This window comes from Felis catus, chromosome F1, assembly GCF_018350175.1.
Source record: "Felis catus isolate Fca126 chromosome F1, F.catus_Fca126_mat1.0, whole genome shotgun sequence".
In the NCBI taxonomy this organism is placed as follows: domain Eukaryota; kingdom Metazoa; phylum Chordata; class Mammalia; order Carnivora; family Felidae; genus Felis; species Felis catus.
The window spans coordinates 4,405,101-4,429,368 of record NC_058384.1 but is presented as its reverse complement, the minus strand read 5'-3'; the positions used below and the strand labels follow the sequence as shown (position 1 = coordinate 4,429,368).

Sequence of the window (24,268 nt, the reverse complement as noted above, 5' to 3'; positions counted from 1 at the left end):
TCATTCATTACTCTCAGCAATGTTCTGTGGTTTTCAGCGTACAGATCTTCCCTTTGTCCATTTTATGCATAAGTATTTCATACTTTTATCCCATCGTAAGTGAGATTTTACAGTTTTAGTCTCTAGTAGACTATGTAGAAACAAAGTTGACTTTTGTCTGTTGATCTTGTATCCTGCAACTTGGCTAAACTCTATCAGTTCGAGTTGCTTTTTTGTGGATCCCGTTAGACTTTCTACACAGATGATCATGTAATCTGCAAATAAAGACAATTTGACTTCTTGCTTTCCAATCTAGACCCTTTCTCTGTTTTCTTGACGTTACAGGCTACAACTCCCAGCACGACATTGAATAGAAATGGTGAGAATGGAGGGGCACCTGGGGGGCTCAGTTGGTTAAGCATCCGACTCAGGCTCGGGTCATGATCTCACGGTTAGTGAATCCGAGTCCTGGGTCAGGTTCTGTTCTGACAGCTCAGAGCCTGGAGCCTGCTTCGGATTCTGTGTCTCCCCTCTCTCTGCCCCTCCCCTCCACCTCATATAAATAAACATTAAAGAAAATTTTAAGAAATGGTGACAATAGACATTCTTGTCTTGTTCCTGGTCTTAGAAGGCATTTGATCTTTTAGCATTAAGTATGATTTTAGCAGTAGATTTGTTCAGAAACTCTTTATCAAACTAAAGATACTGCCTTCTATTTATAATTTGCTAAGAATTGTTATCAGGAATGGATGTTGAATTTTGTTAAATATTTTTCCTGCATCTACTGAGTGAATCATATAGGTTTTTTTTTTTTTTTAGTTTGTTAATATGGTGAATTATATTGATAGGCTAATTTTTTTTTGTTAACCAACCTGCATTTCTGGGATAAATCCCACTTACTCACGGTATAAAATCCTTTGTATATGTTTATATAGATACAATTTCTTAATGTGGTTCTCTAATTTGTTCAGAAATTTTGTGTCCATGTTCATGAGGGATATTGGTCGTTAGTTTTCTGTCCTTGTAATTTCTTTGTCTGTTTTGGTATCAGGATAATCCCCGCCTCATAGAGTAGGTTGGGAATATTCTCTCCTGTTTAATTTTCAGGAAGACGTTGTGTGGAATTGGTATAGCCTTTTCCATTCTGCTACTTTATCATTTCTTAAGTGTTTGGTTGGATTCACCAGTGCAGCCATTTGGCCTGGAATTTTCCCTGTGAAGGGTTGTTAACCAGAGATCCTATTTCTTTTTTTTTTTTTTATTTTTTTTCAACGTTTATTTATTTTTGGGACAGAGAGAGACAGAGCATGAACGGGAGAGGGGCAGAGAGAGAGGGAGACACAGAATCGGAAACAGGCTCCAGGCTCTGAGCCATCAGCCCAGAGCCTGACGCAGGGCTCGAACTCAGGGACCGCGAGATCGTGACCTGGCTGAAGTCGGACGCTTAACCGACTGCGCCACCCAGGCGCCCCAAGATCCTGTTTCTTTAATGGACACAGATCTGTCATCTTTTACTTCTTGAATGAAAGTACTTTCGGTACTTTCTATCATTCGAGATATTTGCCTGTTCTTCAGTTGTCTAATTGACTGATGTGATGTTGCCTTATTATCCTTTTGATATCTGTAGAAACTGTAGCAAGGCCACATCTCCCATTCTCGACATTAGTAGTTTGTGCCTTCTCTCTGCCTTTCCTATCAGTCATTCTTAGAGATTTATCGAAGAACCAACTTTTGGCTTCATGGGTTTTCTCTATTGTTTTTCCTTTTCTATTCCATTGATTTCTGCTTTTATGTTCCTTATTTCCTTTCTGTTATTTATTAGTTAATTTGCTCTTTTTTTTTTCTTATTTCTTAAGGTGGAAGCTGAGATCGTTGATTTGAGACCTCTGTTGTCTTCTAATCTAGGCCTTTAATGCTATAAGTTTCCTCCTCTGTCCTTCTTCAAGGATTTCACAAACTTGGATATGTTGTGTTTCATTTTCATTCACTTAAAAACACTTTCTAGTTTCCATCTTGAGTTTTCCTTTGACCATAGGTTATTTGGAGCTTTATCGTGGAGGTTCAAAATATTTGGGAATTTTCCAGAAAATCTTTCTGTATGGACTTCTAAGTTCATGCCATTGTGTCAGAAAACATACTTTGACGTGAATCCTTTAACATTTATTTAGACTTGGCTTCTGGACCAGAATATGGTCTATCTCAGGAGACGTTTTGTGTGTATTTCAAAAGAATATCATTCTCCCATTGCTGGGCTGAGTGTTCTATAAATGTCAAGTACAACAAGCTGGTTGGCAGTGTTGTTCAAGTTTTCCTTGTCCTTACTGGTTTTCTGTCTACTTGTTGTATCGATTATTGAGAGAGGGTTATTTGAAACCTACACCTGTAATTATGGGCTCGCTTATTCTTGTAGTTCTCTCAGATTTTGCTTCATGCATTTGAACTTCTGTTATTGAATGCATAAATATTTTTGATTGTTAGAACCTCTTGCTCAATCGTCCTTTTCATGAAATGTTCCTGTTTGCTCGTCTTCACATTTTTCGTCTTTTCTTTCATTTAACATCGATAGAACCACTTTAGCTCTCTTACGGCCACTGTTTGTGTGGTATAGCCTTTCCCACTTAACGCTTGTAATGGATTTTTTCTTTATATTTGAAGTGTGTTTCTCATAGGCGGCATATAGTTAGGGCTCGCTTGTTTATCCAGTCTGGCATTTTTTTCCTTTCAAATCGGAGTATTCAGACTGTTTACGTTTAATGTGACTATTGACGTGGTTTGATCCAGATTATCATTTTCCAATAGATTTTTCTATTCAACTTGTCTGTTCTTTTTTTTCCTTGACTTTTTTACCTGCCTTTTTTGGACTTACAGAGTATTTTTAATAATTTTACTTTGTAGGGGCGCCTGAGTGGCTCAGTCGGTTAAGCGTCCGACTTCAGCTCAGGTCACGATCTCACGGTCCATGAGTTCGAGCCCCGCGTCGGACTCTGGGCTGATGGCTCAGAGCCTGGACCCTGCTTCCAATTCTGTGTCTCCCTCTCTCTCTGCCCCTCCCCCGTTCATGCTCTGTCTCTCTCTGTCTCAAAAATAAATAAATGTTAAAAAAAAATAATAATAATTTTACTTTGTATCCTCTGGCTTATTAGGTATAATTACTCACTATTTCCTGATTGCCCTAGGGTTTATAGTATACACCTTTAAGTGATTACAGTCTTCTTCCACGTGATCTTATAGCACTTCCTGTATGTAATAAGAACCCTACAGTACGACCCTTGTGTATTTCTTCACCTCTAAACTCTGTGCTATTGCCAAACTTTTAAATTTTGCACATGTTCTCACCCACACATTACACTGTCATTATTTTTGCTTTAGCAGGTCAATTATCTGTCAAAGAGATTTAAATAGGGAAAAATGTATATTTATTGGTCAAGTTATCGTTTCATTTCCACAGCTCTTCATTTTGTGGGTTTGCTTTTGGTGAATTTTTTTTTTTTTTGAGAGAGAGAGAGAGAGAGAGTGAGTGAGTGCACGCGTGAGCCAGGGAGGGACAGGAGAAGGGAGAGAGGATCTCAGGCAGGCACCATGCTCAGTGCAGACCCTGACGTAGGGCTCGGTCCCACGACCATGAGATCATGACTTGAGCCAAAGTCAAGAGTCTGACCCCCACCGACTGAGCCACCCAGGCGCTGCCCCTCTTTCAGCTTTTTTAAGTCCGGAAAAGCCTTCATGTCCCTTTTATCTTGGGATGAGACTTTCGTTGGACGTATGACAGTTTCCAGCACTTTAGAAATGTTGCTGCACAGTCTTCTCACCTGTACGATTTCCAACAAGAAGTTTGCCATCGTCCTTGTCTTTGGTCCTTTATATATAATCTGCTTTCCTCCCCTGACTGTTTTTAAGGTTTTTCTCCTTATCACCGGTTTTGAGCAGTTTGATTATGATGCACTTCAGTATAGTTTTCTTCATGTGTCTTGTGATTGGGGCTCATGGAGCTTCTTGGATCTGTGGGTTTATAGTTTTCATCAAATTTGGGGAGGTTTTGGCCATTATTTCTTAAAATATTTTACCTGTGCCCCCTTCTGTGTCTCCTCCTTTGGAGACTCCAATGATATACCTATTAGGACACTTAAAATTGTCCGACAGCTCTTTTTTCTAAGATTTTGTTTTTATTTTTAAATTTTCTCTCTGTTTCACTTCAGAGAGTTTCAGTTACTTTATCTTCAAATCTATAAGTCCTTCTGTAATGTCTAATCTGCCATTTAATTCAGTGTATTTTTCAGCTCACGCATTGTAGTTTTCAACTCCGCACAGATGCAGTTTATGTCTTGTTTAATATATCCCACATCTCCACTCAACTTTTTAAACAGTTGAAACCCTGCCATAACTGTTTTGATGTCCTTCACTGTCAATTCTAATGTCTCTACCAGTCGGTTCTTCTTGGTTTCAATTATTCCTTCATTATGAGTCTCATTTTCTTGCTCCGTTGCATGCCTGCTTATTTTTGATAGATTCTGGACATTTTGCATTTTGTAAATGTCCTTAAGCATCGTTCTGGGATGTAGTTATTTGTAAACAGGTAGACCCTTTCTGGTCTTGCTTTTAAGATTTGGTACGTGGGACCTGGTTACTGCTTATCTGGGGCTAAGCGTTCCCCACTAGTGAAGTGAGACTCTCCTGGGTCCCCCACCTGGGGCCTGTGATTCTTGAGGCTTCCAGTCTGGCTGTTGGGAACAGGCACTATTCCTGGCCTCGTGTGAGTGCCATGTGCTATTACCTCCAATCTTTTCAGGTGGTTAGCTCCCCAGCCACGCGGTTCCCTCACATGCCTGTGCTGACCAGTACTCAGTTCGGTATTTGAGGGAGGACCCCTGCAGACCCCAAGTTCCCTTCTCTCCAGTACTCTGTGCTTCTAGCAGTTGCCACATTGGTCTCCCTGGACTCTGGCTCCTTCTCCTTGACGGAGGTAGTCTACCACATTCCGCCCGAGTACTCTGTCCCTGGGGCACAGCCTGGAAACACTCTCAAGGCAGTAAGCTGGGACACAGGTAGTGCTCCCTTGTTTGTTTCCCTCCTCCCAGGGATCACTGGCCTTTACTGCCTGATGTCTGGTGTCTTACAAACAGTTGTGTTATACATTTTGTTTGTTTTTATGTAAGGCGATCAGTCTGGTCCCTGTTACTTCACCTATGCCAGAAGCAATGAGCAAGTTGCTTAACTTCTCTGACCTTCTGCTTTCTCACTTATATATATACATATATAATAAATATAATATAATATAATATAATATATATTATATTATATTATGTTTATTTATAGCTTATTTCTTTTCAGAGAGAGAGAGGGCAAGCCAGCATGAGCGGGGTAGGAGGAGAGAGAGAAAGAGAGAATTACAAGCTCCGCACTGACATAGCACAGAGCCCAATGCGGGGCTCGAACTCAAGAACCTGTGAGATCATGACCTGAGATGACATTAAGAGTCAGACGCTTAACTGGCTGAGCCATCCAGGCGCCTCTTTCTCATCTACATTTTAAAAAGGACAAGAGTCTTCAGTGTATGGTTTTGGTGTGGGAACTGAATGAGACTGATGTTTGTACAGCACCCGGCACTTGGCAGATACTCAGGAAATACTGGGGTCTTTCCCTGTCTCTGTGCCTTGTTGTTACTTCTTCCTGATTTTACCCCGGGTTATCAGCCCGATTCCTGGCTGAGCTTTAGGTCAGGGTCTTCATGCTGATCAACCAAAGCACGTGATCACTCCTGGGCTATTTAGATGCGATTCGGTCAGTTTCAGAGCTCTGCTATCCAGAGGACATGTAGGTGAAACCTTATTGTCGTCTTACTGGACGTTCGCCTTCTCTGAAATCTCCAGTGCAACCTACCGGAATTATTCACTTGTCACAGGAGGAATGTCAGTGGGTTTTAGGTCAGCGATGTGTGGCGGGCAGAATTTAAGAGGACCACGTTATTTGCAACCTAGCTGGATTTTGTTGGGGTTTCCTGCTAAGTCGCGGACATCGACCTATTGCTTCTCCTTTTCTTTTTCCCTCTGAGTTCCCAAAGAGCTCTGGCGCTTACCAGACGAGGGTTTGCCAGACAGAATCTAACCACTTTTCTCTTCTCTTGTCTCGTGTCAGTGTCTGGAGGCCGCAGCCGCCTGCACCTCATTGATCTCGGCAGCTGTGTGAAAGCTCTTAGCAAGAATCGGGAAGGAGGATCAGGGCTATGCCTCTCGCTGTCTGCGCTGGGCAACGTCATCCTGGCTCTTGTCAACGGCAGCAAACACATCCCTTACAAGTAAGTGACCTTCTGCTGGATGAATGGAATGGGGTCAGCATGGTGCCAGGGCTGGGTGTGGGACTCTTGGTCCAGTGACCTCTCGGGAGAGGCACACTACAGCCCGACCGTCTGGGTGGACCACATGGTCAGCTCAGTGCCCAAACCAGCCTTTGCTAACGAGTGCGTATCGCGTCATCTTCCAAATTCAGAATCTGTGAAAATACTTAAATTACTCTAATCCTGACAATCAAGTCAGATAATCGGGAACTGTCTCAATTGGGGTCTCTGATCACAATGGCCATGGCTAGATTATGGCCACCATCACACAGATGCCTCATAGTGATGAAAGCAAAGGGCAGAAGATTGAACTACCCTTCCCTTCGGAGTAGGGCTATCATATCTAACCAATAACAATACAGGATTCCCAGGAAAATTTGAATTTCAGATAAAAAACAAATAATTTTTTAGTGTAAGTGTGCCCCCCCCCCCCCAGTAATGCATGCAAAGCCTGTATTCTTATCTGGTAGCCCTACTTAGGAGAGCTCCTAAAGCTTGGGGAATTGCCACCCACCTCCCATGCAAATGTTGACTCCACTTCCAAGATCCTTTCCCTCTTCCCATTATGCTCCACGAGGAGGAAATTAGAGCCTCTCCTATGTCTGGAATAGCCAAAGACTGGCCATGTCCTCCGTGCCCATATATGATCCAACCCTGGAGCTACCTGTCACCACTGTCACCCAATTCAGCTTTGCCCTTGGACAACATGGCGATGGTGGTGGGCGCTCTCTGCCTGTTCGGGCCCCCGCCAGGGTCCAGCTGTTTCTCTCACTGCCGTCTGAACCTTCACTCACCATAAACTGATGGTTCTAGATGAATTCTTCTTACCTGCGTCACAAGGATACGAGCCTCAGAATGGTATGCGTGTGAAAGTTTTTTTGTCAAATTGAGAACGCTGTGGCCAATAGTTAACGACAATCATCTGGTTGAGCCTACCCTCATCTACTTAATGGAAATAACGCCTACAGAGTTGCCATGAGGATTAAGCAAATGTATGTGAATCATTTTTTTTTTTTAATCTGTAAAATCATGCGTAATGTAAGTCACTGTTGTGTGGGAGCAAAAAGGTAAGTCAGGCCATTTGTTCGACAACGAGTGAGATTCGGGATGAGTTCTCGTGTCTTCCTTCTTCTCTGCCCTAAAGTGATGTCGGCACCATGATTTAATTCTGCACCTGGGGGACCGTTCGTAGACTGACTTTAGGAGTTTAAGTAGCAGGTATAATCCAATCTGTCTCAACTCCTGAAATTTGGAAACCTGGTGGGATAAACCCAGAAATGGTTTTCGCAGCCCTTGTGAGGACCATTTTCCCTGAGAAAAAAATTTCAAGTTGAAGGTTTATAAAGTTTCATTTGGTGTCACTTCTGCAGTTGAATAAACTTGACTTGTAATGACAAGAAAAGAAAGAGTGGGGACACCTGGGTGGCTCAGTCAGTTAAGCATCCAACTTTGGCTCAGGTCATGATTTCACGGTTCTTGAGTTCGGGCCCCGAGTCGGGCTCTGTGCTGACATCTCAGAGCCTGGAGCCTGCTTTGGATTCTGGGTCTCCCTCTCTCTGCCCCTTCCCACTTAATTTCTGTCTCTCTCTCTCTCAAAAATAAATAAATATTAAAAAAAAAAAAAAGATGGGGCACCTGGGTGGCTCAGTCGGTTAAGCGTCCAGCTTTGGCTCAGGTCATGATCTTGCGGTCTGTGGGTTCGAGCCCCACGTCCCGCTCTGTGCTGACGGCTCGGAACCTGGAGCCTGCTTTGGATTCTGCGTCTCCTTCTTGCTCTGCCCCTCCCCTAGTTGCACTCTGTCTCTAACAGTAAATAAACATTTAAAAGAATTTTTTAAAAAAGAAAGGCAGGGGCGCCTGGGTGGCACAGTCGGTTAAGCGTCCGACTTCAGCCAGGTCACGATGTCGCGGTCCGTGAGTTCGAGCCCCGCGTCGGGCTCTGGGCTGATGGCTCAGAGCCTGGAGCCTGTTTCCCATTCTGTGTCTCCCTCTCTCTCTGCCCCTCCCCCGTTCATGCTCTGTCTCTCTCTGTCCCAAAAATAAATAAACGTTGAAAAAAAAAATTTAATAAAAAAAAAAATAAAAAAGGCAGGAAGGAAGGGATGGACGGAGGGAGAGAAAAGGGTAAAAAGAAAGGTCTGGACTGGTACTATCAGTGTTGCAGACCTGAGAAAGAAAGGGTGGGTACTGGCCTCAGTTGCCTTCCCTGTCCACACAAAGGGAAACATGTCTATTAAGGTGATAATAGATCATGATGTAAGTAAAATCCAAAACACCATCTTATGCGGTCACTGATTACGTATTTTACTTCTGTATCTCTCACGTCGTTTCTGTCGAGTCCCACGCTTTTAGGATTTCAGTAAATATTTGTTGAATCAGTGAGTGTAAGCAGCGAAATCACTTCTACTTCAGATAAAGTAACTTCCCATTGGTTAAAGTTAATTCTATTGTAAACATGTAGGGAAACGTCAAGGATTGTGTTTATTAATCGCTCAAGGGCACTTGTTCAATTAAACGTAAGGTAACACGGGGCAGTCTCCCTGACCAGCCGCCTGCCCCCTTGGGAGGGCTGACAGAGTATGAAACCTCCACCCCCTTCCCTGCAGACATGTGTCTGCTTCCGTTCCCATTTTCTTCCTTCCATGCTAGCTGTGTGGGAGTGATGATTACGTTGTTTGGGCGTCTGAAGTAAGCACAGACTCAACATAAATTCCGTGTCTGCTCGAGACCTAGAGTGGTCCCACCGTGGGGACCCTCCTGGAGATGGGGTGCTGGGGAACGTGGTGGCCGAGCCGTCAGGCCAGCTCCATCCTTCCCAAAACCCTCATCTGCCCGTGACTTGTCCCACCCAGTCCTACCATCCCCCTACTCCTTCAGGCCCATCTTAGAGTAAGCGCCTAAAAAGACCCTTGCTGTAATAGTGTCTCTGTCTCAGCCACAGCACACGTTCAGTATATGGCATCTGCAAATCACATTTGCAAGGCGATTCATCAACCAGAAACTATCCTTTCTCAAGGTACGGGAAAAGAAGGCAAAGATTTACTCAGATCTCCCAGCCAGTCGGTGGGGGGGGGCGACTGCATCACTTTTTAGGGCTCAGGGACCTTGGTTCTGAGCCCAAGCCGCCCATCCGTCCTCTCCCCCAACCTCATCAGGCTCTGTAATATATTAGCTGCCTTTGCTCCACACAGCATGGGGCGCTCAGCACAGCGGGAGGGCCCAGATTTCCTTTATCAATTCAGTCAAGGCTCTAAAGCCACATTCTGCAGCATTTTGTTAGCATACTAAACACCTTTCTGCAGTCAGCCTCATCTTTGCGCGAGAGGGAGGGAGGGGAGGTTGTCTGCCCGTCTGGTTTTCTCTCTTTCTTGCTCACAGCAAAAAGCGGAAACCCAAACTCCGCACTCGGCACCCGTCTGCAACACACGCACAGCAACCCGCTACCTCGTCGTTTGTCACCCTAGACAACTCTACGCTTGGAACCCGCATTACTTGTGTTTGCTTCTGGGAAATTAACCGGAATGTGCACAGTGGGGATATAGCCTGTCCTCGTTTGTTGTCATCCCTGTATCAGATGATTTGTCATGTGAGCGAGCTGGAATGTGAGTTTGGATGCATTACCCATCCCAGGCGCTCCCGTGGGCACCTTAGGTGTGCCCCGGATGGTTTTGACTTTGCAAATGATATTGCCTTTGTAGATGTCAGAACGGCGCGCAGCGGGTTCCCAGCCTCAGCCGTTAACGGCACAGGCCTGCTGGCCACCCCAAGTGCTATAAATCAACCCTAAGTGGTGACGCCATTCAGAAAAGCATGCAGGGAAGGCAGGGAGAGGCCAGCAGCTCCAGACCCCTATTCAGTTCTGCACAGATTCCTCCCTAACTTTGGGGGACTCTCGTCTCAGGAAATCTGTTGTAGTCTGAGCATTTTGACGATGCATTTGCAAGTTTTCTCCCCATGTTCGTTGCAGCTGTCTTGGGCACCAAGGTCATAGGGGTCTTCCCATTTGGTAGATGAGAAAACATAGGCAGAGGCATTGAAACGAATTCCCCTGCCAAAGCCAGTATTGCAGACACACGCCTCTGGATTTGGCCCCCAGAAGGGCGACCACACAGATCAGTGGATCTGTCAGTGTGAACTTGGCTTTGGCTAAAGCGTTATTATGTCCCAGCTGATCTGTAGGGCCAGTCTTTCCAGAGACTCGGAAATTCTTCTTTTTTTTTTTTTAATTCTTTTTAAATGTTTGTTTATTTTTGAGAGTGAGAGAGACAGCGCGTGAGCAGGGGAGGGGCAGAGAGAGAGAGGGAGACACAGAATCCGAAGCAGCTCTAGGCTCCGAGCTGTCAGCACAGAGCCCGATGCAGGGCTCGAACTCGTGAACCGTGAGATCACAGCCTGAACCGAATTCAGATGCTTAACCTACTGAGCCACCCAGGCGCTCCGAGACTTGGGAATTCTGACCACCACCCAGTGTCTCAAAATAGAATTTTTGGTCCTTTTTAGATGTGGTCCTGTGAGGGGTACAAACCCTTAGGAAGCTTACCCGCCACACAGCTCTGCTTCAAGCCCTGAAGCATCCACCTTCATCCTCAATTGTTACCCTGTTTGGAGAAGTAATTATGTAATAGGCCGAATGTCTATTTGTGTCTTAGCCAACAAGACGCTTGTACTGTGTTTCCAGACACGAGGTGTTTTATAATATCTTGGTTTCCATTCAATACAAGAGGTCACGGAACATCTTCTGTGACTCCCTCACGTTGCATGTGAGACTCTCTTCTGAGTCCGCTCAAGACCCGGCTCTGCGTTACGATCCCGGGAAAGAAGTGATGCCCGATGCCTTTCTTCAACGGGTTTGGCCTGTGGTTCAGGCCAAGACTTCCTCCTGGTTTCTCCGCATCGCTCACCAACGCGTCTAGGGCTCAGGCATCACCAAGCCTCCCCCTTCTCTGTGGTAAAGCTGCTGGGAGAGGCGGGAGGAGCCTGAGGCAGGCGTTATCAGCTTCCGACTGCAAGGACCGCAGGGGCCTCCACTCCACACAAGCAGTAAGGAGCCCGCCATCAGGGTCTGGAATGGGAGCGCTTTTCCTCAAAGGCCCCGGTGAGGTCAGGAACCAAGGTCATTACTCAGAACGTGCCAGCGTTTGAGCAGTTCATTCAGGCCAATGAGTAGCCCTTGGAAGCTTACATTCAAGTCAGTGACTTGTGGAGAAATGACGTTTTGTACACAGAGGCGGCTTTTCCAAAATGCCCACACCTCTTTGCTGGAATTCATAAGGCCTTTCCAGGACATGCATCCCTGACGGAGATGCTTTGGAAGAGATTTCCTCCGAGTAGCTGTTTAGAGGGTCTCCACTTGCCCCAAACTGGAGACCCACTCGGTGTCTGGGAGGGGGAAGGGGCCGTGGATTGATATTAATTAGTACCATACTATTTCCCCTGGTGACCCAGGAGACGAAAGTTTGTTCGAATAGATATTATTTACGCTTAATATACAACTAAACAGATATTTCCCAGGAAAAATGCAAAGGAATATAGCAATGCTCGACATTTGCTGAAGATCGCGCTTAACGGAAACTCTGTGAGAATCTTTGTGCACGCGCGTGTGTGAGGTGTAAGAGACACATGCATATTTAGCAACCTTTAGAAGTACATTAATGCTGTATTATCTCCTCCTGATTTACAGGGAGAACATCAATTTAGAACTATTTGCACAAACTCCGGGTACTGGTTTATAGCATTCCCTGTTTAGAAATAAAATAACCAAAGTCTCGGGTTGCCAGGCAACCGTGGCAATGATAATTCTTAGTATTGCCGCTTCAAAAATATTCATTTTTATACATTTTAACGACTGTTAGGATGCAGAGAAAGTGAGTTCAGAAAATCACCGGGACACAGAGGTGCGCCCCCCCACCCCTGTCCCTTTATGAGATTTTCAGCCTTCTTTCTTTTGTTCTTCCTCCTAGCTCCATCTATGTCCCTGGCCAGTGGTGTCTTCATATTTAATTATGAACATTTCCAGAGATTGATACCCTCTTCTTGAGAGTTTCGGCAGCAGCCGCCAGTAAATGAGGTTAATGACCTCCAGGTTGTTCCAGAACCACACAAATCACTCAGGGAGAAATGAGACTGTCTGGGAATCGGGGTCGCAAGCCCCGGGTTCAGGCATGGGTCCCTTCTCCTCTGGTTAGGCACACAAATTCTGCATGTCCTCCTTTTTGTCCTCCAGGGGGCCACTTTTGGCCCCCTCACGGAGCCTCAGGGATCTAGGCCTCCGACTCAGTTGCCATCTCTAAGCAGCAAGGCCACAGTCTACTTTTTCTTTGTCAACCGTGGCTCGTCCCTGCAGGATAATAGGCCATGTGGTTGGAGGGCTGGGTAGAAATTAGGAGATGACTTCATTTCCCTCTTGGCTTTTCAAGAAGTTTCCTTCCTTTCTGAGATTACTAACGAAACTCTCTTCCCTCCAGATTCTGAACCAGCTGGCAAATACGTACAAGAGTATGATTGGGAGTTAGACCCTCTGTGCTGAATCTTAGCATAGGGCAGGGGGGGCTTCTGTCCCTCCATGAGCCAGATACCCAGACTCACGAATGGGCAGAATCAGGTCAGCAGGGCGGTCACTTACCTGGGCAGCCACGTGACTCAAGTGCAGGAGGGAACGCGTGGCTTGCAGAGAGGGAGACAGACAGACAGACAGCGTTGGGGTTGTTCCTGCCCAGGGTCACACTTACCAGGCTCACCAGCCAGACCCCTTGCCTGCTGTGGGAAGAAGCGAATAAGAGGAATGTGGGAACGTTTTCCTCGATCTTTCCAAGGGGACAGAGGTTCCTAATTTGTGGACTTGCTGGGTCATAGGGAGAAGAAGAGAATAGTTTCCAATACCTATCTTTGGATTTGCCAGCAACATCCCAGGTAGCTAGCGCGGTGCACGGATGAGCTCTGAATGAGGCTCGTTTCATGCTGTGAGCATAATGACAGTTCACAGTCATTGTCTTACTGTACCTCAGGAACTGCTCCAAAGGCCTGATGGGCGTTTAATTCTGCCGACAGCCTTATGACATGGATGCTATTGCGGTCACACTGCTATTGCAGATGGGGAAGCTGAGACAAGAGGGGTGAGTTAACTTGTCCGTGTTGACGCGGCCGGTAGGTGACAGACTGTTTCACTGCCCCCCCAGTGAATCACCACTTCCTAACACAGTGTCCACGGTGCTGTGCCGCTCCGTCGGTAACTGCTGGAATCACAGATGAGGTAAGACAGTGGATCTGTTGCAGAGCTCAGTCGTGTGTCGTGGGTTGGAAGTAAGGACGTCGTTCCAGGGGGTGGGACCAGCTGTTAAGTGCAGGGTCCGTCTCCAGGCCTCTGCTTGGCCGGGATGGCTAAGCCGGGGCTGGCTGACTTCAGGAGACCCGTGGCGGTGGGGAGAGGGGAATAGGGAGGGTAGAGAAGGGAAGCCAGGGCACTGAACCCAAATCAGAATTACCAGATTAGAATGTTGGAGTGAATGAGACCCTCATCACTCAGAAGCCGTGTGCAGGAGCCGGGCCGGAAGAGAGCAGGGCTCAACTTGACCTCCTCAAACGGCCGTCAGTGGAACCCGACGGTCTAAACCCTGTATTCTGATCTCTGCAGAATCTCACCAGGCCTTTTCCTTTCCTAATTTCTTCAGTCTTGCTCGTGTAAGAGCCTGTTGGTGGAGCCTTTTCACATGCCCATTAATGGGAAAAGCTGCCGATTCTGTGACGCTCTCTTAGGCTGCGGGACCCCCGGGACCCCCACGCAGCCCCCCCCCCCCGCCTTATTGGGTGGGCTCCAGCATGAGAAGAATGACCGTGTCCCGTGCTGGGGGCGGCCTGCTGACAAGACAGAACTTCTGGCCCTCTCTGGTTTCTAGGAGGTGCACAGAGGCATCTCTGAGTCGGAAGATTCCTGTCAGAATAGGAGAGGTTATCACCCGGCCTGTGTCTTCAAGTTTTGCCGAGGACAAGAAAGGCAAGGAAAGAGTAGGCTGGAGGTGACAGTGACGGTAAGCTGTCACGGCACGAGATAATGAGCTTCCTGAAACACCAGGCTAATAATAACGGCTTTGGGGATTTCCACAGTTGGCAGCTGAGGGAGTCAGTCTATCAACCGGAATTTGAGAAGTTTCTTCAGACTCGACTCCCTAAGAAATATGCAGTCAAGTACTTGTGGTTTCTAAGAGATGGTCTACGACATGGGCTGGGGAGCCGAGGCAGAGCTGAGACAGGGGAGCCCCTGGTGCGGGTCTCCTTCACCCACTCCCCTGCCCTCGGGCCCCCTCCCCCACCTCTGGTGGCCACCGACCTGTTCTCTGTACCCGAGTTCAGATTTTTAAAGTCCACGTGTAATTAAGATCAGACAGTATTGGCCTTTCTGCGTCTGGCTTCTTTTACTTCGTATAACACCCTCGAGGCACATCCATGCTGTCACTGGTGACAGGATGGAACTTTTTAATGGCCGAATAATATTCCACTGTGCGCCTGTGTGTGTGTGATCTTCATCCGTGGGTAGACACTGGGCACTGTCTTCTCTTCCTGGATTCTCAAGGGCCAAATGGATTGTAAGTACCTCTTGTTCACATGGAGAGCTCGTGAATTTATTCAACAAGACTCTGGGTGCCTAGTAGGTAGATAGGGTTGCTGCCTGATCCATTGAATTAAGGAAGTGAATGGCTGTACCTCAATGGTAGACTTTCCTCAATGGGTTCACAGAGCCTGCAGGTGCATGGAGAGGTCGGGGTCAGATGTTGCTGTGCCCTCAATTGTATCTGTGTTATACCCCACTCACCAGGGTGTAAGTCAGATATTTAAAGATACAAACCTTTCATATAACATAGCCTTTAAATATAAGCCAAGTACTTTGGGTTCTCAGCCAGAGACCACGATGTGTTCCAACACTGAAGCAAAACGTGACCATATGGGATTTCGTGAGAGAAGGGTTTTCTTCCAAAGAGATTTTCAAGACTAAGGCTGATGATCTAACTTTCACCTTACGCTTTCGATCCCAAGTGACCCATAGAGTTTAACTCCATTAATCATGGAACTCAGTGCTGTTTTGATCAGTAAGGTGGATTCTGATCTCTTCCAAGAGGACCTGGCTAGCGGTTTTCAGGGACTGATTTTATCGTAAGTGGGATAGAGGCCACCATGCATAGAGGAAAGAATTTGAGGAATACATAGCAGAATATCTGGAAGTTCTTTTATCCACTTGGTCCTTCACTCCATTCATTGAAAAATATTTATTGGACCCCTACAATATGCAGGGCACTAGGGATGTAACAGAAGAACACGGATGATCTCCACTCTTGGACAATTTATAGTCTAGCGGAGATACAGACATGGACTGCCAGGTCTGACACCTGATGGTACGTGGGCACCAGTGCTCAACCACCACCGAATCAGAAGGATGGTAGAAAAGGCTGTGTGGGCCGCCGTGGTGACTCGGAAACCCTCTGCTCATCTCCAGCCTTGTGTCATTCTCTTACACGTCAGATTTGTCAAGTTTTCCGCTGCCCATCCTTTAGACGCCTGAGCCACTCACAGCTGCCCTGTCCTTCACCGCCATGGTGTCGTATCTCCTGACACAAAGCATGATAAACGGCTGAGCCAAACGCAAGACTCCGAATCTGCCGCTAATTGTTACCTTTAATGATAACTAATCATCTTACCACCAGTCATGCTGCTCCCGGGAGAAAACAGCTCGAGTGTGTTTGTATGGGGGGGGTGCTCCAGGTTTATTCGGGGCCAGTGCACAGAGCACTGCAGATGCCCTTGGACACCCAGAGGGTGCCGTGATCACTCAAGGATGGCCAGATTTAGGCACAATTAGGCATTAGAAGGGATGGGGCATACAAATGAGTTGAGGCTTAATTCATTAAGAAACTGTCTTGAACGTTAATAGAGCTTCAATCAGAGTATCCAACCATAAATTCTCACCTGTTCCACAGCCAAACAGGTTCAGGCTCGACTGAGCATTAATAGATTTTTTTTTTTTTGGTCCATGCAAATGAGGTGATAATTCAGTTCATGTGTAATTGAACAATTTTCAAATAGTTATGTTCACGGAGCAGTTAAGTTGTATCAAACTGTCTAACGTACCAGTGAGTCTTTAACTAAAACAGAGCTGAGTTTCATTTTGATATACTAAAGAGAGACCTGGAGAAATAGAGATGGTTCTAGTAAATTTGTTAATAGTTTGAAGGATAGTCGACTTTAAAAGGCTTTACAATATTCAGTCCTGTTCAGTGACCTCCTGCACTCAGGACCCATGGAGGTTGTTGTTTTTGAGTGTTGAGAGTATTTCTATGTAGTTCTTAGAACAAAGTGCATTACACTACACCCTTCGCCAGAGGAAAATGCCACACAGTTTCCTTCTGAGGATTCTTTTGGTGAAAGCAGAGGAGACCAGGTTCCTGGCCCTCCACACGGCTGCCAGAATGCCAAGTTAAAAGGCAAATCTAGGGGCACCTGGGGGGCTCAGTTGGTTAAGCATCTGACTTCGGCTTTGGTCATGCTCTCACGGCTCATGGGTTCGAGCCCCGCATCAGACTCTGTGCTGATAACTCAGGGCCTGGATCATGCTTTGAATTCTGTCTCTGTCTCTGTCTCTCTCTCTCTCTCTCTCTGTCTGCCCTTTCCCCCCCTCTCAAAGGTAAATGAGCATTTAAAAAAATTAAAAGGCAAATCTGATGTCACCCCTTGTTTAAATCCTGCAGTGGCTTCTTGTTGGCTACAGCATAGAGTTCAAACCCTTTTATGGCCCGTGAAGCTCTTCATAATTGGGCTCACAACCACTTTTCTGATCACAAAAACCATGTACAGCCTCGTGAAACTCCCCCACACCCTCTCATAGCCCCATGTTTTGTAGATGCTATTTTTTTCTGCCTACAAATGGCCTTGATCGTTCATCTGTTCTTTCATTCATTTACTCATTCATTCATTCATCGAATGATTATCAGAAACATGCTAAATTCCATACTGCCTTGGATCTCCTTCTTCGTTTAGACAGTTTCTGCTTCTCTTACATGTTTCCAATGTGGAATCTGCCATATGTATAGATATAGAAACACATCTGCCCAGTCTGCAAAATAACACATCAAACACCCGTGTGACCACCACCCAGGTTAGGAAATAGAACATTTGGAAGACCTCTGTGCTCCTCCGTGAGGACACAGCCCTCCCGCCCTTCCCAGAGGTGGCCACCGTGCTGAATTTTGTGTTTACAGTCCCCGAATTTGCCTTATCCTTTTACCAGGTAAATTTGTGTCCGTGGTTCTGTCTGATTTTGACCTTTACATAAATGGAATCGTGCTCTCTTCTTGGCTCTTCTGTAACTTCCTTTTTTCAACCAAGAGTTCATTTCTGACACCCACACTGATGTGTGCCACTATTGTTTATTGATTTTCCTTGATGTATGATGTTTCCATTGTTAGGGGCATATCACAGGGTATTGGTTCTTCTGTTGATGGATTTCCAAGAGATTTTAAAAAGTTGATTGTTGAATTTTGTCTAACCCATTTCTGCAACTAATGAGATGCTCGTGTGGCTTTTCCTTCTTTAATCCTTTAATACGGTAAATTACATTAATCCATTTTTTAATATGAAATATCTTTGCATCCCCTTCCTGCTTATTCTTCAAGGCTTGCCTCAAATATTGTCTCCTCTTTGAAGCCTTGTCTGATCTCCTTTCCTCCCTCCTGCTCCTTTGTTCCAGAAAAGTTGTTTCGCTCCTGTAATCCCCTGTGGCATTCTGAAGGTATTGTATTATAGGCCCTGATGTTATATTTTAATTATTCGTTTGCATACTCAGCTCTCCTATCACATGAGCTCATCAAGAAAATGACAGTCTTTTTTTTTTCCAGGTTCCTTATTATTTTTGCACTAGTTTGCGTTAAATCAACCTGATTGAAACCCTAATTTTTTTTTTAATTGAAATATGGTTGACACACAACATTACATTAGTTTCAGGTGTGCGACATGGTCCTTCAACAAGTCTATACGTTATGCTGTGCTCACCCCAAGTGTAGCTGCCGTCACTGTTTCAATCCCATTGACTGTGTGCCGTGTGCCCTACCTTTCATCTTCATGACTTACTCCTTCCATAACCGGAAGCCTGTGTCTCCCCCTCCCCTTCCCCCACTTTGCCCATCCCCCCAGCCTCTCCCCTCTGACAACCAGAGGAAGTTTGTTCTCAGCATTTGTAGCTCTTTTTCTGCTTTTATTTGTTATGTTTTAGATGCCATGGAGAAGTAAAATCCTATGGTAATTGTCTTTCTCTGTCTGGCTTATTTCACTTAGCCTAATGAATGCCCTTGGGGTCCATCGATGTTGCTGTAAATGGCAAGATTTCATTCTTTTTTTATGGCGGAGGAATATCCCATTGTGTGTATATTCCACATCTTCTTTACCCATTCATCTGTTGTTGTTATGGAAGCACTTGGGTTGCTTCCAGATCTTGACTGTTGTAAATAGCCAATAAACATAGCCAATAAACGTAGGGGTGCATATATCTTTTCAAGGTAATGGGCTTTTTCCTTTGGGTAGATACCCAGTTGTGGAATTACTAGAACATATGGCATTTCTATTCTTAAATTTTTCAGGCATGTTTTCCCCACAGTGGCTGCACTAGTTTGCATTCCCACCGTCAGAGGGTTTTCTCCACATCCTCGCCAACACTCATTGTTGCTCGTCTTTTTGATTCTAGCCATTCTGACTAGTGTGAGGCCGTATCTCGTGATTTTGATTTGCGTTTCCCTGATGATGACTGATGTTGAGCATCTTTTCATGTGTTGGCCATCTGTTTGCCTTTTCTGGAAAAAGTGTCTATCTGGGTCTTCTGCCTGTTTTTAATCGGATTATTTGGGGGCTTTTTGGTGTTGGGTTGTGTAAGTTCTTTATATATTTTGGATATTAAGCCCTTATCTGACATGTCATTTGCAAATATCCTCTCTTATTCAGTAAGTTGCCTTTCCATTTTGTCGGTGGTTTCCTTTGCTCTGCAAAAGTTTCTTATTTTGATACAGTCTCAACAGTTTGTTTTTAATGTTTTTGTTTCCCTTGCCTAAGGAGACATATCTAGAGAAATGTTTCTATGGCTGATGTAAAAGAGATTACTGGCTCTGTTTTCTTCTGGGAGTTATATGGTCTCAAGTCTCACATTAGGCCACTAATCCATTTTGAGTTTATTTTTGTGTGTGGTGTAATAAATTGGTCCAGTTTCATTGTTTTACATGTCGCCGTCCAGTTTTCCCAACACCATTTATTGAAGAGACTGTATTTTCCCCATTGGGTGTTCTGGCCTCCTTTGTCATAGATTAATTGACCATATAATTGTGGGTTTATTTCTAGGTTTTCTGTTCTGTTCTGTGGATCTGTGTGTCTGTTTTTGTGCCAGTACCATACTGTTTTGATCACTACAGCTTTGTAGTACAGCTTGAAATCCAGGACGGTAATGCCTCCAGCTTTGTTCTTTCTCAAGGTTGCTTCAGCTGTTCAGGGTCTTTTGTGGTTCCATACACATTTTAGGATTGTTTGTTCTAGCTCTGTGAAAAACGCTGTTGGTGTTTCGATAGGGATTGCATTGAATCTGTAGATCGCTTTGGGCAGCGTGGGCATTTTCACAATATCTGCTCTTCTAATCCATGAGCACGGAATGTCTTTCATTTGTGTGATCTTTAGTTTCTTTCATCGGTGTTTTATAGTTTTCTGAGTACAACAGGTCTTCCGCCTGTTCAGTTTGGTGCAATTGTCAATGGAATGTTTTTTCTTCTCTTCATGTTACTTCATTCTTAGCATATAGAAATACAACCGATTTCTGTATGTAAATTTTGTATCCCTCAGCTTTACTGAATTCATTAATTACTTCTAATAGTTTTTGGGTGGAGGCTTTAGAGGAACCCTACTTCTTTAGTAGCAGATAGGAGTCAGGCTTCTGCCTTCAACTTTTGGGTGGCCCTGCCTCACTAACCTGGAAGACGCTTTTGGGCCTCCAGACTTGCTTTGAGGCCATCGGAACTGAATTCTCAGGGACGCCTGTCGGGGGCTCAGTCAGTTTAGGGTCTGACTCTTGATTTCATCTCAGGTCATGATCTCGTGGTTCGTGAGTTCAAACCCCACATGTCGGGCTTTGTGCTGACAGCATGTGGAGCCTGCTTGGAATTCTCTCTCTCGCCTCTCTTTCTGCCCTCTCCCCTGCTCATCGGTGTGCTTTTCTCTCTCTCTAAAAATAAGTAGATAAACTTAAAGAACATTTTTAACAAAGAACCCCGTTCTCGGCTAGCACAAAGTGTGTCTTTTCGTAGTGATACTAGCTATATAGGAGGTGGAGAGGCATTGAAGCTACGACCTACCTTCTCGAATCAAATATAGAGCAAAAATAGATTCACTCTGCGAGGTTTACTGTGGCAATTTGTCAAGCATCTGTGATGTATAAACTACTATTCTGAGCATTAGGGCTGATGCACAGAGCTTAGAGACCAGGAGGACAGAAGAAACCAGTACTCGGTTTGAAGACAAGAGACGAGAGTTAAAAGTCACATTGTAGAGTATGTTCAAAGAAGTAGCAAGGGCCAGTATGTCACCTGTGAATATGTTCCCTCTAGCAGTAATAAATCATGACAATTATAAATATCCGATACAATATAGATGCTTACTGTTATAACTCTCCGAGTGTCTGGACTTTGGTAGAAGCAAACGTGTCTTAGAGTCCATTCAAGAGTTTCAGTTACTCAAGCAAACTCTTTCTTTGCAATAGGCATTTATGGCATGGCTTCGGGATTGGTGCCCTAATGATCTCAGTTTAGGGATGTTCCAGGAATGCGTTGGAACGCTAAAGAAAGGCTGTCCCTGTGCCCAGCTAATATCCCCAGATTTGGGAATAGCGGCGCTTTATTTGACAATGGTATAAATTTTAAGCTACATCTAGAAGACCGTGTACTCTGGTGTCAAGAAGGACAGGCCACGTGTGGATGGGGCTTCACCCGCTCTTGTGATTAACTTTCGGCAGTGGGCGGAGTGGTAGTCTCTCCCGGGCAAGGCCCAGGAAAGTGCCTGCAGGCCCTTCCCGTTTCTGGGTCGCTGAGCCTCCACCCACCACAGGAAAGGACAAATCCACAGCCCAGAGCCTTCCCCACTGTGACCTCCTTGACAATCAAATTCTGAAAAAGCAAACCTCCCCGCTTGATTTCTTACTGGAACAATCAAACCCATCTCGGCATCTGCTTGACAATTTCCTTTGGAAAAGGAGAATAGCCACCTTTAAAAACCATACAATTTGACCTTTCCAGAAGCCAGAGGCTTTGCTCACCAAAGTCATTTATTTGAACCTATAATTTGTAAATGTAAAGAACGAAGTGATTATTCCTCTAAAAGCCTTCAGGATGGAGTCAGAATCGCCCTTTTGTCATTAAGTCCTTTGTTCAAGGGCCCATTTAAGGACCCATTTCACAGGGTCAGGGAACCTTGAGCATCGTACAAAAACAATGAGTAGCAAAGGTACCACTTTTTGAATATTTGCTGAGCGCAGGTCCAGTCTATATAATACAAACATTCTCTTTTGGTCTTCGCATGAACCTTAGGGATAGATGCTGTTGTTTCCCCATTTTTATAGATGAAGACACTGAAACACAGAAAGGTCTGGCAACTCATCAGCTGTCACAGGTATAGCATCTGGTCAACTAGGACTGGAACTCAGGTCGTCGGGCTCGAAGCTCGCCTTTTCAGTCACCATGTTACCCCAGGGCATAGCATGGAGAAAGCACACAGAATTAGCCCAGGTGGACCTGGGTCCAGGCCTCAGCTCCTCATTTGCTGCCTGTGTGACCTGAGGATCTACAGTCTCCATCTGTACAATGCGGAGAAGATTCAGACTTGTTGTAAGGAAGTAACGCACAGGAAGCACCTTGTGCTCAGTGAACCACCGTGAGAATATGACCGTGGTCTCTCAAGTCTCTTCCACAATCATTATCAGGCCTTTGGTAGTCCTGTTGTTGATGGGGTTTGGGGAGATGGGGGGGGGGGGCGGGGTTCGGAGCCATCGGCCAAGAAAGAATTCACGAAGACGTCTTTGGTGCAAAAAGGTGGTTTTATTAAAACAGGGGGACGGGACCCTTGGGCTGCACTGGGGTCCTGTGGGATAACTGAGTATGTACTCTCAGGTTGGGGAGGGGGTCAGGGATAGAGTAAGTCTCTAAGGAATTTGGGAAGCAAGTTTTCCAGGACCTCGAGGGGCTAGCTGTTGCTGGGGAAACGCCATTTATTACCTTTCAGTAAAACCTCAGTCATGAGACCCTTCAGATGTATATTGGGGGGCCATAACCTTGGAGTATGATGGCCAGCATATATCTTGGGGAAGGTGAGATAAAGGAGGTTTCCAAAGGAACTCTTATATGTTACAGTAGACTTACAGGTTCCTGGGGGGTCAGGATAATGTTAAGCCAAAAGTCTCTTTTGCCCCCAACAAAGTGTCATCATTGAGGCAGCTGAGCTCGTAGAGGCAGGTCACTCTGCCAGCTTCAAGGACTTGTCAGTGGGCTCCAGGCAGTAAGAGAATTTAATATTTCATTTGCCTTAGTTTCCCACATCACCATGGCGAGCACTTACACCCCTTTCCTTTGTTCTCGGGTAGCCAGGAGGTCTGAGGAATATCACACATATTCCACTCAAGGGGGTGTGGGTGCTGTTAGCCTGTACTTTGCGCTCACACTCCCTCCTCACTGTATAGACCCCAACACATAAGGAGTTCAGGTTTAGAATTTGACGGTGATCTCACAGCTCAGTTGTCTGTTCATGTGGTACCAAAGAGCCAGCACTTAACCGTTGGGTTCTAGTGAATGTAGCCTGCATCCTCTGAGACGCTGGAAATCTATTCGGTGCATACACCATCCGGGGTAGCTGGACCTTTTTCTCAGACCGTCCGCACGCTAAACCCACTGTCCTCCATCTTGTTCCTCCAGGAGCAAAGAGTAGACGTGGATGTGTAGAAACCCATTAGAAATGGAAGCGAAACATCTCTCAGCGTGCCAGAGCCTGAGTCCAGAGGGAGGGATGGGTGTATCACTGCAGAATCCAGAGGGAACACACGTGACTACCCAGATGGCCAGGCCTGGGACCCACAAGAAGAAAGCGATTTCTGGTGCCTTGCAATCTATTCTCTGACGTCTTGAGCAAATGTAGCAGAATCCCATCATCCCAAGCCTTCTTGCTATACAGATTTGAGTAGAGAGTGAGTCAAACCAGAGGCTCCAGAGACTATAAATTCCATACACGATGGGGGCTGGCCGAGAAGGCAACCGCTCCCCGTCAGTACTATCCCAGCCGGTACACTTACTATTTTTGAGATTTTATTCACTAGAGTGACAACTTGGAAGCCTCCGTAGTTGTGCCGATGCCACTGATTTGTTCCTCTTTCCCAGGTGTGAGGGCGGGGAAAAGAGCTTTTTGTGACCGGTAAGCCACCCTGTCAGTAGTGCTAATTCGGGTACCTAGAAGTAAGAGTCCCAGGCTTTCAGGATATTTCTGGTGGCCTTGAGTATCTTCTCATGTTTCTTAGTCATTACTCTCTGTTTGCATAGCCCTCGTTTGTGTCTTTTGCCCCATTTTCTTTCTCTTTTTTTGAACTTTTTTAATCTTTATTTTTGAGAGAGAGACAGAGACAGAGACAGAGTGCCAGCAGGGGCGGGGGTGGGTGGGTGGTGGGCAGAGAGAGGGAGACACAGAATCCAAAGCAGGCACCGGGCTCTGAGCTGTCAGCACAGAGCCTGATGGGGGGCTCGAACCCACGAACTGTGAGATCATGACCTGAGCCGAAGTCGGACACTTAACCAGCTGAGCCATCCAGGCGCCCCTGTTGTGCCCCATTTTCTATAAAGTTGCTTCTCTTCTTATCGATTTGTAGGAGTTCTTTGTAAACTCTGGATTCTACTATTTTGCACCATTTTTTTT

General features: G+C 45.6%; 1 protein-coding gene across 4 annotated transcripts in view; it reads left to right on the top strand.

The window, feature by feature from the left end:
* KIF26B (kinesin family member 26B) overlaps positions 1-24,268 on the top strand; it is a 477,608-nt gene that overhangs the window by 404,143 nt on the left and 49,197 nt on the right. For all 4 annotated transcript variants that reach the window (XM_023247495.2, XM_045048974.1, XM_045048975.1 and 1 more), the window contains one exon: positions 6,112-6,271. In XM_023247495.2, coding sequence (XP_023103263.2) covers positions 6,112-6,271 — 160 coding nt within the window. The remainder of the gene's footprint in view (positions 1-6,111; positions 6,272-24,268) is intronic.